The sequence below is a fragment of the Ascaphus truei genome, chromosome 2 (assembly GCF_040206685.1).
Source record: "Ascaphus truei isolate aAscTru1 chromosome 2, aAscTru1.hap1, whole genome shotgun sequence".
Lineage (NCBI taxonomy): Eukaryota > Metazoa > Chordata > Amphibia > Anura > Ascaphidae > Ascaphus > Ascaphus truei.
In genome coordinates, this window is record NC_134484.1 from 323041272 (window position 1) to 323057941 (window position 16670).

At 44.3% G+C, this 16670-nt stretch overlaps 1 protein-coding gene across 2 annotated transcripts in view; it reads right to left on the reverse strand.

The window, feature by feature from the left end:
- STK17A (serine/threonine kinase 17a) overlaps positions 1 to 16670 on the reverse strand; it is a 46718-nt gene that overhangs the window by 24882 nt on the left and 5166 nt on the right. For both annotated transcript variants that reach the window (XM_075586572.1, XM_075586574.1), the window contains one exon: positions 512 to 724. In XM_075586572.1, coding sequence (XP_075442687.1) covers positions 512 to 724 — 213 coding nt within the window. The remainder of the gene's footprint in view (positions 1 to 511; positions 725 to 16670) is intronic.

Sequence of the window (16670 nt, forward strand, 5' to 3'; positions counted from 1 at the left end):
TAGAGTAGGGTTCAGTTTGTTCTACTTAGTTTCCACAGAATTAAAATAAGGCGAATGCTAGAATATGAAGATAAAACATGCTGTCACGGCAGCAAGAGTAAGCCCACTATTGTATAGTTTCTTTAGGTTTTCCACATGGCCCTAACCATAGCAGCCGTAGAATCCTTACAGCAGGATCTCCACGGTTAGGAACAAGCACATACCAACAGTATGCACGGTGTATTCTACGGTTTTAATTGACATGCTAATTAAGGTAAGGCTCCGAAAAGCAATTGTACGCTAAGAAATCAGCAAAATATGGTTGTAATAAATCCCTCGTCCATTAAGCACACTTTGTTTAGATAACAAGTGACACTGCACTCCAAACCCCTTCAATCTTGGAAAGGCTACAATACATTGCACCGCGGGCCTCTCCAGTATTAGACACAAATGTGATAATCTGGTTGTGAGAAAGTGCTAATACACTATGCAACGTCGGCAGTACAGGGGTTAAACAAATATCAATACTTACTATTCCAGCACCAGGATAATTTCAGAAGCAGTCTCGTAGACCTCATGCAGTTTAATGACCCAAGGGTTGCCTCTGGCCAGCTCCAGAACAGCAATCTCATGAATGATATCCATGCGGCAATCCTGGCCCTTCCTTCGTTTTCTCATGATCTTGGCCGCAAACTCCTTGTCTTTATCTTTTTCCACGCACTTTCTTACCACCGCAAACTTTCCCCTAGAGCAAGAGGGATGGGGGAAAAAAAAAAGGAGTTTTAGACAGGACGATCTATTTAACAGATTACTTTATTTAACCTTTTGTTCCTAATCATCACATTTACATTAGAGATAGGTAATGAAGACAATGCAGAATTTGGCTTTTACTTTTTCCCTCCAACAAGTCCATCTTGGCACCTAATCTAGACCATGATCGAATTGATAAGCAGCGCACCAATATATAGAAGTTGTATGACAGCCCCTATGGTGTACACTCTATGTTGTGCTTGCAGTTGCCAATTTAACCACCACAGTAGGCTATATATAATGTGGACTTGTCAGATCAGTTTGTCTCTTCTTCCCTTGTCTGGATTGGTCTACCATATGCCAAGGAGCACATTTATATTTATTCTTACATACTGTAGTAATTGGCACCATTTTAGCATATCTGTAAGTAAAAGTGCATATACACGTCACGACAGCCATTAAATGATTCTACCCACATTTCTATTTATATTACAGTATGTGGCCTTCAGCACACAAAAATCTGGATAGAAAAAGGATGTTTACCATATAGTACATCAAGTTTTTATTTAACGGTCATTTGAACGAATAAAAAAATAATGCAATCTAGGACAAAAAGGAATAAAAACAGAAGTTATAAAAATGTAGCAACAACAGCAGCAATACAAACAAGATTGCTTGAAAGGTTACCGTTACAAAGTTAATGTGAATAAATTGTAAGTGGAAATTAACAATGTTCATAGTTTGGCTTCATCCCGTAAATTGAATCAAAGTTTGCAGAGATAAATCATAAAATAAAAAACATAAAAACACTGCCCGTTGAACAGACAAATGTCAACATCCTTTTGTCTTCCACATTTCTGGTGCATGAAGTAATGCTTGGACATAAAGAGCTGAGCCTTCAATAGTCCCGACTGCATTGTATGGTGACCTACTTCTACGCAAGTAGATACAGGGTATACAAACACGGATTACCACAATCAGGATACTGGCATGCTTGAAAGCATAGAGGCATACTGGAAAAGAGCCTGAAGTCACATGGTTGCCATGCTCAATATTTAAAACTTTTACATGCTAAAGGGGCAAGGAAAACAAAGCATACAAATTATTAATGCGGTATTATATACAGACTAAGCCAGGAGCGTTATGGTGTGGTATTCTGCGTCATCACTGCCACCCTAATCTGTGTTATGAGCGGGGTCAATAACCGTGGCTTATATCTGTATGCACACACATTTTAGGTTCCTATTTCAGTTTGGGTTTCTTCCCATTTCAAATTGTGTTTGCTCTTTTTTTTCTCCTGCTCTTAACCTTGTGCATATAAAAGATAAGGCTATAAAAGCTATATAAAACTTTATACACACAAAAAATAGCAATTAAGAGCTCACTCAACCTCACAGCTAATACAAGGTTTTAAGAGTCATTGTTCCAAATACTGGCAAACTGAACTTATTTGTCAGGATTTCCACTAACTAAAATTATTGTTATGTTTATAAAACCAACAGTGCATGTGACCTTATTTTTTCATACTACACTAACTTGGACAAAAGGTTGTCTCATACATTTTAATTGAAAAATCTATTAGTGAAATACAAATGTTTTAAAAGCAGAAAACTGCCAATCTACATATCCTGCAAGTTAAACTAGCAAGTTTATTCCTCTTAAATATAAGTCTTATTGAATATATTACGTATGCACCATAATGCAGCAATTCTTGGGGTTATCACTTATTTACATATTAATAGAGCAGGGGGGAGGTGGGGAGGGAGGAGGGGCGGGAAATGGTTAAAACATCCACCATTGTCAAATGCATTTTTGTAGAACCGTCTTGCCCTTCTGGTAAAGGATTATGTTCCAAGTGTAACATACCACTCTGTTATAACCTCTGCTATAGAACCGGATCGCAAACAATTCATGAAGCCCACAAACTGGAATTGCCAAAAAAAAAAAAAATACAAAAAAAAAAAAAAACACACCTTGGATGGTGACAACACCCCACACACTGCTTTACGGAGTTCATATTTAAATAAACAGAGAAATTGGTCATTTGAATAGTGCAGCAGGTATGGCTGAGCTTAATAACAAATATGGCGTATTTGCTTGCCAGGGAGCCCAAACACATTGCACAATGCTTTACTGGCCTGCCTGGCTGGAACAAGCTTAATGGAACATCTGAAAATAACAGCCAAAACATCTCTTGTAAAATGGCTCACAGAAGGGTCAAAAAGGAGCGCTGAGTGCAGGACATGATAATTCAGTTCTGCAACATGCAAAAAAGGAAGCTTGTATGCATTGCTGATATAGATATAAAAAAAAAATTACACTGCACAAAACCGTTCACCCTCAAAAATATATGTAATCCCCATTGTAATACTCCAGTGTGCCACGAACATGTAACTTATGATAGACCTAGGATCAGCCAATAGCTAAGGTAGTGGAAGAGGCAGGACTGAGCAGAGAGGCGATTTTAAGAGGGGTTGGGAGGGCACACTAGATCAGCAAAAGCCTGGATGACTTCAGGCTTGATAGTGGAACAAACTGGCCCCGGGTCTCACACTAAGATCAGACGTTGATTGGAGGGAGATCAGTACAGCGTGCGGAGGGGCCCAGCAGATCGCTGGGAAGCCACACAAATTCAGAGGGGCGCGTCAACAGTTACAGTGGTACCGAAGTATTTTGTGAAGTACAGGCCTGCTACACTTTGTTTTATTAAAGAGCTCCAACAGTGTGCCTGCACCATCACATAGGCCAGGATACCCAGGATTGGGTGACCGCATACTTGCCGACATTGACACTCGCACACCGTGTGTGTGTAATTTTATATTGATGTGCTTGTAATATGACTATAGTGATCCTTTTAAGGATCTCAAGGTTTCCAATACCCAGCTATCCAAATCTGTTATATCACCCACATTGCAGTTATTTCCCATTGTCAGACTTCAAGCCACGTGTGGCACATCGTTTAGGTATAAAGGACTTGGGCCACCACCTTAGCAACAGGTCTGAGTCTGGGGCCTAGAAAAAGAGGAGTTACATTTAAAAAAAATAAATAAATTATGAAGTATATAGCGATAACTAGAATTTATATATTTCTGGCTCTCCTCAATAGACGGAATAAGAGATGTAGCACTCGTTATAGCAAACTAAAAAGTAAGGTCATACAGATCTAACTCGATATTAACCTATAGGTGAGCTACGTCATTGGTGCAAACTCGTTGCCAATTTGTGTGTAAGAGGAAACCACGTGGAGATGTCCAAAAGAACTTCTGGCTAAGGTATGTGCATGAGCTTTTGATGAGCCGACAAAAGGTTGTGGCGCCATCATAGAATAGTACTCAACACAACATGTCAATGTTTGTAGAGTAGTCAAGAGGTAATATTTAATTCCCTTATGCTCCCAATATGAACTGCATCAAAAGTCGAGTCATAGGACTACAACAAATAACATTCTATATTATGTAATAGGGAGCAGCAGAATAAAGACTTCCATGACTGACAGCACTAATTACAGATGGACGAGCCTTCGGCAAGTTCTCTCATGCCAGCTTCAAAAAAAAAAAAAAAAAAAAAAAGAATAAAAAAAAAAAAGTGTCCATACACCCATTACAAATTTGCCACAATCCCTCGATTAAAGACCTAAATTGATGCATTACTATTAACCCAGTGAGCATATTAAACCACTTCTGGATACTAAATGTAACCTTTATTCCACAGTCGCAGAATGAACATAAGAGCAGTGCAGCTCTGGCCTTTGGAAATGCATCACGTAAGCAAGATTATTATTTTTTTACTGTTGAGCAAATCTTTTAAAAAGCCGACTAGACCATTTAAAAATCGACTACAGTAAGCGCCTTTTTTTTACGATACCATTTAATGGAGCAAGCGAGATCTTCATAGATTTACCAGGTGTACTATACGTATTTTTTTTTTGTTACTATGGGGGTCACGTCATGTGTGAGAAGACAGACATTTAAGGACTTAAAAGCTTCGTACACATTAAGAATGGTCTTGTCTGCTTTTTAAAAGATGACCTTCAATAAATCAATACTTCCCCACTACCAACAGTGACTAGAACTCTACACTACAGTATACACGATCATGCTCAACACCATTGTTCTAAAACAATTCATGTTAGTTAAACTTTACTCCTAAAAACAAAAAAGGTTTTTTCACATGGTTGCTTTTTAAAAGAAGATTATGAGATTACACAAACGCTCTTAGAAATACAGCCCATACACAGCTGTCACTGAATCATTAACAAATTGGCTTTTACCTACAGGACGTGCAGACTATAAGGCGATTTCATTCTCACACTTTTTTTTTTTATTACATAGATACTTTTTTTCCCCTCAGAGTCCCTCCGACAGTACAGACCCTGGGGTTTTGTCACTCCTAATGCGCGGCAGGAACAACATTTGTCAAAATGTTCTCCATCCTCAGTTGCATAGACTTACTTTAAAAAAACATGATACACTGTGTTAAGTTCTTGTTTGACATCCGAGGTCTCCTCCTATTCATTAATCTAAAGCATCTACATTAAAGTTTGCCATTGCTTTGATTTCCCCACTCTTCCTCTGAGGATTTTTTTTGTCAGAGTATACAGTGTATATTAGAATCCCCAAGGAGATCTGGAACGTGTGGGGTTTGTTCTACGCTTCCATTCGGGCAATTTCAAATGTTTCCAGGACAAAAAATAAACTCAACCATCTGAGGAGTTGCTTCAGATGCAATACATTTGGACCAGCATGTCTGGAATAATTTGTAGGCAATTTTCCTTCCCAAAACACATACAGCAACACAATGCTTAGTTTTGGTAAAAGCCTTGCTAGGCTTACTTTCCACAGGAAGCAATAGATTGTCTTATGATTAGGTGAGGCAATAGGAGCACACTCAGGTCAGGAAGCAGCAGCAGAGTAGACCAACTAAAACTGAAGCAAAACAGACTGGATGCCTTGGAACCTTCCATGCTCCTCTTAGGGGGCCTGGGTAGGTAGGCACCTGTGATTAGCTGGGAGTGGGGAGGTAGCTTTCTCTGATGAACTTTAGGCAACAAAACTCTCCCAGCATGCGCTCCCGCGCATTATGTACTTCCAGTTGCAGAGACCCAAACTTCTGGTTGGGGCATATTCGGTACCAGGTAGCTTCCCCCACACATCTGGTTAGTTTTGCCATGGTCCGCAGACGGTGGGCAACTTCCCCATCCTACATTCCCGTATGAACAGCGCGGCTTGAGGGGACACCAGAAGAGGAACCCGGTAAGGTTGATTAAGGTAATGCGCTTATAGTGACGTCGCGACGTGTCAAAACAAACGCATTGCCGCTGTTGTGTGAGCTTATAGTAAGCGCGGCGCAACGGCTTGATTGTGATCGCTGGAAGTCATCTCAATTTGATTTTTCCAGCAACAGTAGCCTGATGTCACTGTCGCGTTGCCAGCAATATAAGCGCAGCCTTAGGCCGAGTCCACGGTCCCTGCTGGCGTGCTGAGGCGCAGGGAAAACGGGTGCTTTCCCTGGCCTTGCGGTTGCTTACCGCAAGCGCTCTCAGCAGCCGTCAGGGGGCGGTCCGGGGGCGGGCGCGTCACTGGCCGGGGGCGGGCCAGTGACGTCACGGAGCTGGTTCGCCCTCATTGGGCGAACCGCTCACGTGACCGGCCTGTCTCGCCGGCAAGCGGGGGAATTTTAAATTCCCCCAAGACCTGCGCTTCCGCAAGCGCGCGTAAGCGCAGGTGAGCCCCTACTAAAGCCGCTCTAATTGCGGCTGTAGGGACTCAGTGCTGAGCGGGAGCGCGCCTCAGCGCGCTTCCGCCAGCAAGCACGTAACATGGCCGAGGCCTTAGGCTGAGGACATAGTGCGCACATCCGGCACGTGGCAAAAAACAAATTCATTACCTTAATCAGTCTGGCCACACTGCGCACAGAAGCGCGACAGGAGTTGGAGACAAATGAATTAGATTTTTCGCGTCACGGCGGCATCATGTGAGCGCTTGAGTCAATGAGAGCGAACCAGCCTGGTGAGGTCACGGCCACGTGCCCCATCATCGGAGTCCTCAGTGCGCCTGCACTATGGCCACAGCCCAAGAGCACCGAAGAGGGACATTTAACCGAAAACAGGTAGGACAAAAATATAACTCAGCAAGGAGGAGCCTTTTGAATGTTCTGGCAAAAGGTGGCCCTACCCCGCAGTAGGAGGGATATAAAACCCCATCGTGTGCACCGTCATAGGGGACAGTAGAGAAATATACATAAATACACAGGTGTGTGAAACGTGATTTTAATGGGATTGCATCCATCTATTTGTTTTTACTCGCTACCAATGGGCAGGTAGTATTCTTTCATGCATCAGATAGAGTTATTGGCTTTTAAGCTTTCATTATGTTGCTGTGTTTTTCAGACCCCACCTATAAAACTGCATCCATTACCACCGGTGGGAAACATTTTTGTAGTGACTAGAAGCATTTTCATCTTCTAATGATTGGTTTTCATTTGTTATGCATTCATTATTAGTCAGGAACAGTCTGTGCATCCAGATTCATTAGCAGTACAGTAGAATAAAATACTAAGCCGCACACAAAGATTTGTTGTAGACTCATATGTTCCACTAAGCTGTTTGGTTGCGGTCTCTCTTTGGAGGAAATGTAAGGAACCGGGGAGTGCGTCCCCCGCTGCGCACTCCCTCCTTACCTGATGTCTCACGCAACCCTGCCGTCCTTACAGTGTGCGCTCCCGTAGGAGCTCGTCTGGCTCCGCCCCCCGCTTGCGATGCGCATACGTGACGCGTGTGCACTGCTCCCAAGCTGCGTGTCAACTCTTTATTATGCCCACCTGTCTGTGTGTCTCCTCTTATCCGTGCCTCCGCTGAGGACGCGCCTCCACTACGCCCCCCTCTCTCATTGGTCATGCTCTCCCATCTATGCTTAGCTGTGCCACTTGCACTTTGGCTGAGCATAGTTCCAGTTAGCGCTGTTCTCCCACTTCCTGGTTCCTTGTCCTGTCTTGCCTCCTAGCTCCAGATTGACCTGTGTACCGACCCGGCTATTACTCTTGGACTCCACACTTCTGGCTTCCCGACCCGGCGTACTTGTGACCTTCCGCATCTCAAATCCTGACCACAGCTTACGGACCCCTACCCCTGACCACGGCTAAACGGACACCGACCATCCTACCGGCTCCTACCTCAGCAAGTACCCAACCATTCTACTCTCCAATCCTGACCCGGCTGCCTGACCATCCGCACTACAGACGTGCCCCCGTGGCTGTGGGTGGCGTTTATACCCATTCCCACCTCACTACCGGGGTCCCACCTTGTTTGTGGTGAGCACAGCGTTACAGGAAAAGAGTGCCATGTACTACAAAACAAAATGGAATAACATTGATCTAAATGTAACTGCACTGCTCTCTATTAAAATCAAACCGAAGTGCAATATTAAATGTAAATGAGCTATGCAGCTAGTTTTGAAAAAGTGAATGTGGGAAAGTGGTTATTGGAAAAGGGGAGGGGGGGTGAGTTTAATGAGAAAAACAGGTCACGGTTGGCAAATTTCAATACCTTTTTTTTTACTTGAAACCATCTTTAATTTGTTTATTGGAGCCAATTACATATTAAGTTATTTACATTTGTTTACACACTGCCCCTTTGAAATGTGTTCAATCCACAACAAGAAACTCAAGAATACATCTAAGTTTCACAAGAGGTTGCATTAGCCCATTTCAGCACCAACGTCAGTGTATAAAGCAACAGTTCCACAGTGACCACACTATCAAGCTTGAAAAAGCATGGCTAGCATGAAATGCGTTGGTGCAGTTTTTTTAACCTCTGCTTTGATACTATGTAATCTAATAAACACTTTTTATTGGATTCCCTTCTCGAGCTCTATTTGTGCAACGGCAGTGCTCCGCACCCCAGTCTCTTTTCTTCAAGACTCCAGCATAGCGCATACCTCCAAGTGGATCATAAGAACAGATCGTGGGCACCTTAAAGTATACAAGTTTCCCACACCTATATATCTATTGTCCTAAGTATCATGCGCTGTAATTCGCATCAGAGGGGAGATGTTTGTTGCACTTTATTATGTGGTGTTCTCTTCTAGTCTCCATTAGGCGTTATTCGACCAAACGTCTATGTATTGATTATTAAGGAGGTTCTGGACTTTATGAAGCTTATATAAGCAATGATAGAGTCTTTATTTGGTCTAGTACCTTATCCTCTGACTGGAATCTCTTGTACAGCAACATCAAAATGTAAGCTTGCTGCAAAAGGAACTTCAGCTAACCTGGGGTACAACAAAAACGTGTAAGAGCTGTCTGAACCATTGGACAAAATACAAGCCCGATTTTGATGTTCGTTTTGCAATTAAAACCAGACTGGCAACTCAAAAAATGCAAACCATACATAATAGGATTATTGGAAGAAAAACATGCTAAAATAAAATCTCGCTGTGTAAAAGCGCGTCCTGCCAGCAAACGCATGGGAACATTTGTCGTTGTAAAGACTATACAGTACTACAGTAATAGTCTATGTTGCATGCACATTACCAATTTCCTGCTATTGGTCCCTCATTAGACAAAGCGCTTTCTGGTTTTTCCAACGCGTAACAATTTAAATGAAATTGCCGCATCATCTGCTGGATCTGCACAGACTAACTGTTGGGGAGAAGCTAAAACAGGAAAAGTACTTTTCTGAAATTAGAAGCAGATTGAAATCCTTTTATCTCCCTAATCCTCAGGCACACACACAAAAATAATAAAGATTGTAGGCTCATGAGGTTAGGGATTTGGTGTAACTAGACTACAGTAGAGAAGAAAAAAAAACATTACTAATAAATAAATTGTGGCTTAATGACAAGGAAGTGTGTACAATTGCAAGGTTGGAAAACCTAATGGTTTTAGCTCCCCACCCAGCTACTCCCAGGCGATTTGCTAATGGCAAGGTATAAAATACATTAAAGTCTGCAAGTCAGAGTATTCCAGTACAAACATTAAAGAGAAGCAGGGGAATGAAGTTCAGTGGTAAAAATGTGTATGTATTTATTGAATTAAACGTGAGGATTTGCCTAATCTGGGGTTATCCCAATGAGGTGAGGAAGATCACACTTTGGTCAAAAAATGCAACTAAAACCAAAATGAAATCATAGAAACCGTTAAAGCAATATCCTGCATGTGTGCTTTTTTTTTTTTTAATAAATCAGTTTTGTACTATGAGAAAATATTTGTAGCATTTTAAAAGACATTGTTAATGTATTATAATGTAACAAGCATCTTTGTTTCTATAGCAACCATTTACAAAGTCACACCCCCTTCTGAAACAGGCTCTGGCACACCCCTATTTGAGCCCTGTCCTCTCTCTAGCAGTGCACCAATTGTATATAGTGCCTGCCTGGTCACATGATCTTCCACACAGAACTTTGCATGTTGGGTACACTTCTGCAGCACTGACAGTGATTTAGTGAACCCCAGAGAAGAATCTTCAAATCGATCACCAATTTAGCTAATCACTCGTCAGTGTGCAGATTGTAACAATGCACATATTGGATGGAGGGGGAAAAAAACGAATATTTTTTTTTTAATCGGCAGCTTGAACTGCTGCTTTAAATACGTGCAGGCTTTTTATGTAGCATGATAAGGAATAAGAAACGTTTATAATAATGAAATGTTGGGTTTCAGGTAATTAATAATGTACGTTAATCTTCTGTTTCTTGTTCAGCGTTTTCAATTGCACAATGAGGTATCCTTACTTGGTTAGTACAACCAACTAGAGCCGAGGACTGGAGTTTGCCACCCCTAAACTACAGGGTAAAAGTTATATTGCGTTAGGCCAAAGAACTCAATCAACCCTGAACTTGGTATTTACAAGGATTCTTTAAAACGGCAGGAAAATATATGTACCCGCAGCACTTTTGAATGACACTTGCAATCACTTAAATACCCCTCCCCCACCGCATTCCTACCAACCCCTAAAAACCAGCAACCTCAAGCTGTCAATCATTACTCTGCTTTCCAAAGCCACGCCCCACAATGTCTTTCATAGCGCTACACTTACTTCCGGGAGCATCCAAAAGCAGCGGAGGGATTAAAAAGTGCTCTATCTCCAATGAGGTATTTCTACACTCATAGTCGTCCTGACTGCACAGATCTTTGCCACGCACAGATTACATTTTTCACTGTTTGCAGGAGAGATTTTTATTCTCAATTTAAATTAATTTTATAACTCAGATTTCAGTTATGTCTATTACCGTTCAACCGGACCACAAAACCAACAGTCGTTTTTACGCCGCAGCAGTGAGGAAAAAGGGCAAGGAATCTGCAGTTCAAGGACGTAGAAGCCTGCGGGATCAACAATGAATCCCAACGAGATATTAAACGCCATCCATTTTATATTTTACTTTTGTATAGTGCTTATAGAGTACATTTGCATATTTCAACTGCATTTTATGATGTGATTTCATATCCTTTAGCTCTGCGCATTCTCTTATGCATACACACCCCCAGATACCACTAACCCAAAGAGAACAGGAAACTCGTTAGAGAAGTAGTTTCTATATTCGTATTTGAGGGAACTTAGAGTGAATTAGTGACAGAAGATCGCAGCAGTGATTATTTAATTGAAATATTGTTTTTCCTTTAGCAGTATGGTTATTTATTGTGTGAGAAGCCAACAAACTTCTGTTTGAAGGGTGCAATCCATGAAATGCTATTTTATAATGTCGAACGGCCAATATTTACTTGTATTTTGGGGGCACTTTTGGTGTATATTAAATGGCTGCTGCATTGTTATTAACGGAAATAACAGTTTTGCGGCCTACTGATTGACCCCTCTGCAGGCCTCCTTTTAGCTGGCAAAGGGGAGAGGATTTCTAAAAAGTAACAAAAATTATATATGTAGCGCTAGTTAATGTTTATATGTGCATTCATTTCCGGTGTATTTTTCAAGAACATTTTTGAGAGGTAATGAAGATACGAAATTAAGCAGCAAATGTCCATTTAAAATACATTGTGACGTGACCTTGTTGGGCTCCCGGGGACTGCCCTGCAAAAGAAAGGACTTACAGGCCATTGTGTCGCCGATTCTTATATTCACTTGAACTGCAGCGGTTTTACCGATTTCTTTATCACCCTAGAGCCTTCGGTTCAAGAAATTAAAAAAAGAAAAGAAAAAGCGAAGAGCCAATGCTTATATATAAAACAAATCTTAAAAAATTGGCTGCAACCCACAAGTATCAGATCATTGAGAGCAGCACAGGTCAGAGCAGTATTCCACTCATTACCCATCTCATATCCCACTGAACCATTAAAAATCGCTCCCTGTGTCACTTGGATTATGTAAGACTTACAGATCACAGAAGACAAAAACCTGATGTAGAACTGTTTCTTTAATAGCTTTTTGATCGAGTAAGATCAGACTCGATTGAATCCTTTACACTAATCAGCTTTCCTTGCAGCAGACTGATCAAAGACTTGGCATAATAATGAAACATCTGCTCAATGGGCAGCAATTGATCAGGCTGCTCCCCAGACACAAAAACCAACTGCGGCCAACGTTATCAGTGACAGCTCCCTGCTAAGGGAAAGGATAAATCAGCCGTGTTTAGAAAAGGCCGACAGCTTGTATATTTCCCATTGGGCAGGCAGCTCCTTGCTTTCTGTCCAACGGAAGCACTGTATAGTTTTACAGTCTTTGTAATAATTCAGACTAATCTTCTCACGCATACTTCACATACCAATGGTCCCCATCTCAATGCAAGCTTCCTAAATGCAATCTAAGTGATTTATAGAAGGGCCTCCCTCTAATGCTCCCCAATGAAAGACACAAGCAAGCAGGCCCCTAGAAAGCCAGACTTCATACTACTAATGTATATATTGCAAAGTAATATATTTTAATAGCAAAAGCTATAATAGAATAGACTCAAATTAGGCTAGAATTTTTGGCCACAGGGTTTTATTAGTAATAAAATAAAGTAGCCCAGAGCTTGAAATGTCTGGAACCATGCGCTCACACAGACCAGTGTAGTAACCATATGGTTTATTCATACACCACAGTGGACTATTTTCATCTACATATAAAACCCAGTCTGGGGAATTTTTTGTTGTTGCAGACCCCAGTTCATGAAAACCCAGACATCTGACAAATTCCACGAGACTGATACTTCAATAGCAAGTATTCGTTATTCAAATGTAACGGCTTCCTGACAGTTAAAAATAAGTAAACTCAGAACCAATGTATTGTATTGCCCATTCACCAAGAAAGCTAGCTCCCAGTCTAGTGATGCCGGGGTCGCCGGCAACAAGGTAAAGAGGAGGGTGCCAGGGGAAAAGTTAGCACACCCCTGATACATAGTATTGATCAGAGATGGCCAACTCAAGTCTGCAAAGGCCAACAACAGGTCAGGTTTTAAAGATATCCCTGCTTCAGCATTGAGCCACGTGTGCTGAAGCAGGGATATTCTTAAAACCCAACCTGCTGTGTGGCCCTGGAGGACTGCAGCTGGACACCCCTGATACAGATCATAAAAACGACAAGAAATAAGATCTCTGGGACTTGATAATGAAAGCATCCGCCATTACCAACGTTTTTGCATGGAAATTCTGGTAACCTCCAACACTGAGGGTAGGCCGTGCATAAAGTATATAAAGTATAGCCGAGAATGTCTTCTTTTGGAGAACCCAAACAGACACTTGTCAGTACAATTAAGCAAAAATCACCAGGCACTTCAAAACCTCCAACAAAAATCTTGGGATCTCTTTTTATAAAAAGTTGTGCGGCAATAATTTCAGTAATTTTGAAGTGCCTAGATGTCTTCATAAGCTCCAGCGGAAACCCCAGATGTAGGAACACATCTGCATATCAAATAAACATGGTTCTTCAATAATTGTGTGGTTGCGCTGTATTGTAAATCTTTTTGAAGTGAAACTTCCTTAGTGGCACCTCATTCGTGATGGGGCAAAAAAGAATTGTGGAGACAGAAATGAAACGGATGTGACGTCAGTGCTGGCAGTTGAGGCCGGGCTGTGTTCTGGCTCAGCCCGACCCCAACACTGACATCACACCCGCTTCAAACATCAGAAGTGGCGGCGGCCGCCGCCGGCGCTGCTCCTAATGGCCCCCGCTCCCCCCACACGGCCGCAGACATATGCGGCGGCGGCGATAGCCGCCGGCTCCGCTCCTAACGGCCGGCAGCAATTTCCCCCAGTTGGAGATGGGCACGGGCGGCATCCGGGGCATCCAGCTCTCCTGCTACAACCCGACTGGCTCCTGGGACCAGGCCTGCTCTCTGTCCCAGCCGCACGCCAAGCTCAAATTACAGCAGTAGCTCTGTACTCCATCGGGGGCGAGTGCTTCCGCTGCACGGTGATGGGGGCAGCATCTACTGCTTGAACTGAGCGGCACCCTGCAAGTCCCCCTGCCCCCGGAGCAAACACACTCAAACACACTGACACAAACAAACACACATAAATACATACACATACCTCCGCAGGTGGGCTTGCTGCCACAGGATACACGGGCTGGACACTCCTCTGCCGCCGGGCGGGAGACTCCTCTGCCGCCGGGCGGGAGACTCCCCTGCCGCCGGGCGGGAGACTCCTCTGCCGCCGGGCGGGAGACTCCCCTGCCGCCGGGCGGGAGACTCCCCTGCCGCCGGGCGGGAGACTCCCCTGCCGCCGGGCGGGAGATTCCCCTGCCGCCGGGCAGGAGACTCAGACAGAGCTCCCCCCGCTGGGCTCACTCGCATACAGGCACTCGCGCTCAAGCCACGCCCTCCCGCTGACTGAGGGAGCGGGGCCTGATTAGCCTCACGGAGCAGAGCAGGAGGAGGCCGTGATCTGATGTGCAGGGGTGAGGGGAGGTGATGTGAGGTGAGGTGGTGCAGGGGGGGGGGATGTAAGGTGCAGGGGGGGGGATGTAAGGTGCAGGGGGGGGGGATGTAAGGTGCAGGGGGGGGGATGTAAGGTGCAGGGGGGGGATGTAAGGTGCAGGGGGGGGATGTAAGGTGCAGGGGGGGGGGGATGTAAGGTGCAGGGGGGGGGGGATGTAAGGTGCAGGGGGGGGGGGATGTAAGGTGCAGGGGGGGGATGTAAGGTGCAGGGGGGGGATGTAAGGTGCAGGGGGGGGGATGTAAGGTGCAGGGGGGGGGATGTAAGGTGCAGGGGGGGGATGTAAGGTGCAGGGGGGGGGGATGTAAGGTGCAGGGGGGGGATGTAAGGTGCAGGGGGGGGGGATGTAAGGTGCAGGGGGGGGGATGTAAGGTGCAGGGGGGGATGTAAGGTGCAGGGGGGGGGATGTAAGGTGCAGGGGGGGGATGTAAGGTGCAGGGGGGGATGTAAGGTGCAGGGGGGGTGATGTAAGGTGCAGGGGGGGTGATGTAAGGTGCAGGGGGAGGGGATATGTGCAGGGGGGGGATATGTGATGTGCAGGGGGGGATGTGTGATGTGCGGGGGGGATGTGTGATGTGCAGGGGGGATGTGTGATGTGCAAGGGGATATATAAGGTGAAGGAGGGTGATGTGCAGGAGGGGTGATGTGGAGGGGGGGTGATGTGCAGGGGGATATGCAAGGTGCAGGAGGGGTGATGTGCAGGAGGGGTGATGTGCAAGGGGATATGTAAGGTCACACTCAGTCACAGTCGCACGCTCGGTCACACGTGCGCACACTCGGTCACACGCGCGCACACTCGGTCACACGCGCGCACACTCGATCACACGCGCGCACACTCGATCACACGCGCGCACACTCGGTCACACGCGCGCACACTCGGTCACACGCGCGCACACTCGGTCACACGCGCGCACACTCGTTCACACGCGCGCACACTCGTTCACACGCGCGCACTCTCGTTCACACGCGCGCACACTCGTTCACACGCGCGCACTCTCGGTCACACGCGCGCACACTCGATCACACACGCGCACACTCGGTCACACGCGCGCACACTCGGTCACACGCGCGCACACTCGGTCACACGCGCGCACACTCGATCACACTTGCGCGCACTCGTTCACACGCGCGCACTCTCGGTCACACGCGCGCACACTCGGTCACACGCGAACAATCAGTGCAAATAGCTAATACAGGGGATGTGTGCCGAGCACGCGCATTCTGTCAAATTTATTTGCGTTTTGTCAATGAACTTGTATTTTGATTTTTAATTAAAACATCACCAACACAAATACAATTTCTGTGACAAAAGTCAAAGAAGTTTCACTTACTATGCGCGTGCTCAGCACACACAGCTTTTTTTTCCCTTCTATGGATAACACATGGGTGAGTTTTTTTAATGCAATAGTAATCAACAGAAACAGGGTCAGACCATTGCACTCAACCACAGATTGCTGCATTAACAAGGTCTACTTATTTGTGCATGTACTGTATCTGGTAACAGACGGATGGGTGTCTATCCATAGTATAGCTACTCCATGGAGGGAGCAACACTATTGTAGAGACTGATAACTCAGTGGGTGAACAATGTTAGCGTGAAACACAAGCCTCTTATGATGGTTACCAATCCTATGTAACATTTACCACTTACAGCTCGTTACAAACACATTGAATGCTATTCATCACATCACCCATTTGTCAAAAAAGCAAAAACTGTTACAAATTTTAGAAAAGGTCTGCTCATCTTATGTGCTGCTTATTGGGGGTAAAACGCAGACAAAGCAATAATATTTCTATGTAATGTTTCAAAATGTACACACTGAAGACTATTAGTCACCAACATGGCTGCCTCATTTCTTTACTTTTAGTTTGTCCTATTTTGTGAGGCAGAAAACAGACCAATGATACGAATGTGGATTAGACTAAACAAAAGGAAAAAACGCCACAAAAGCAGCCATGTTTCCCAATTTACAAATGGCCTTAAAAAGGGAAGCATATACTTTGCATGACTATGTATTACAAGATTTCTCCACTGCATAGGAGCCAAACATAGCACAAGACCCCACAGATACTCTATA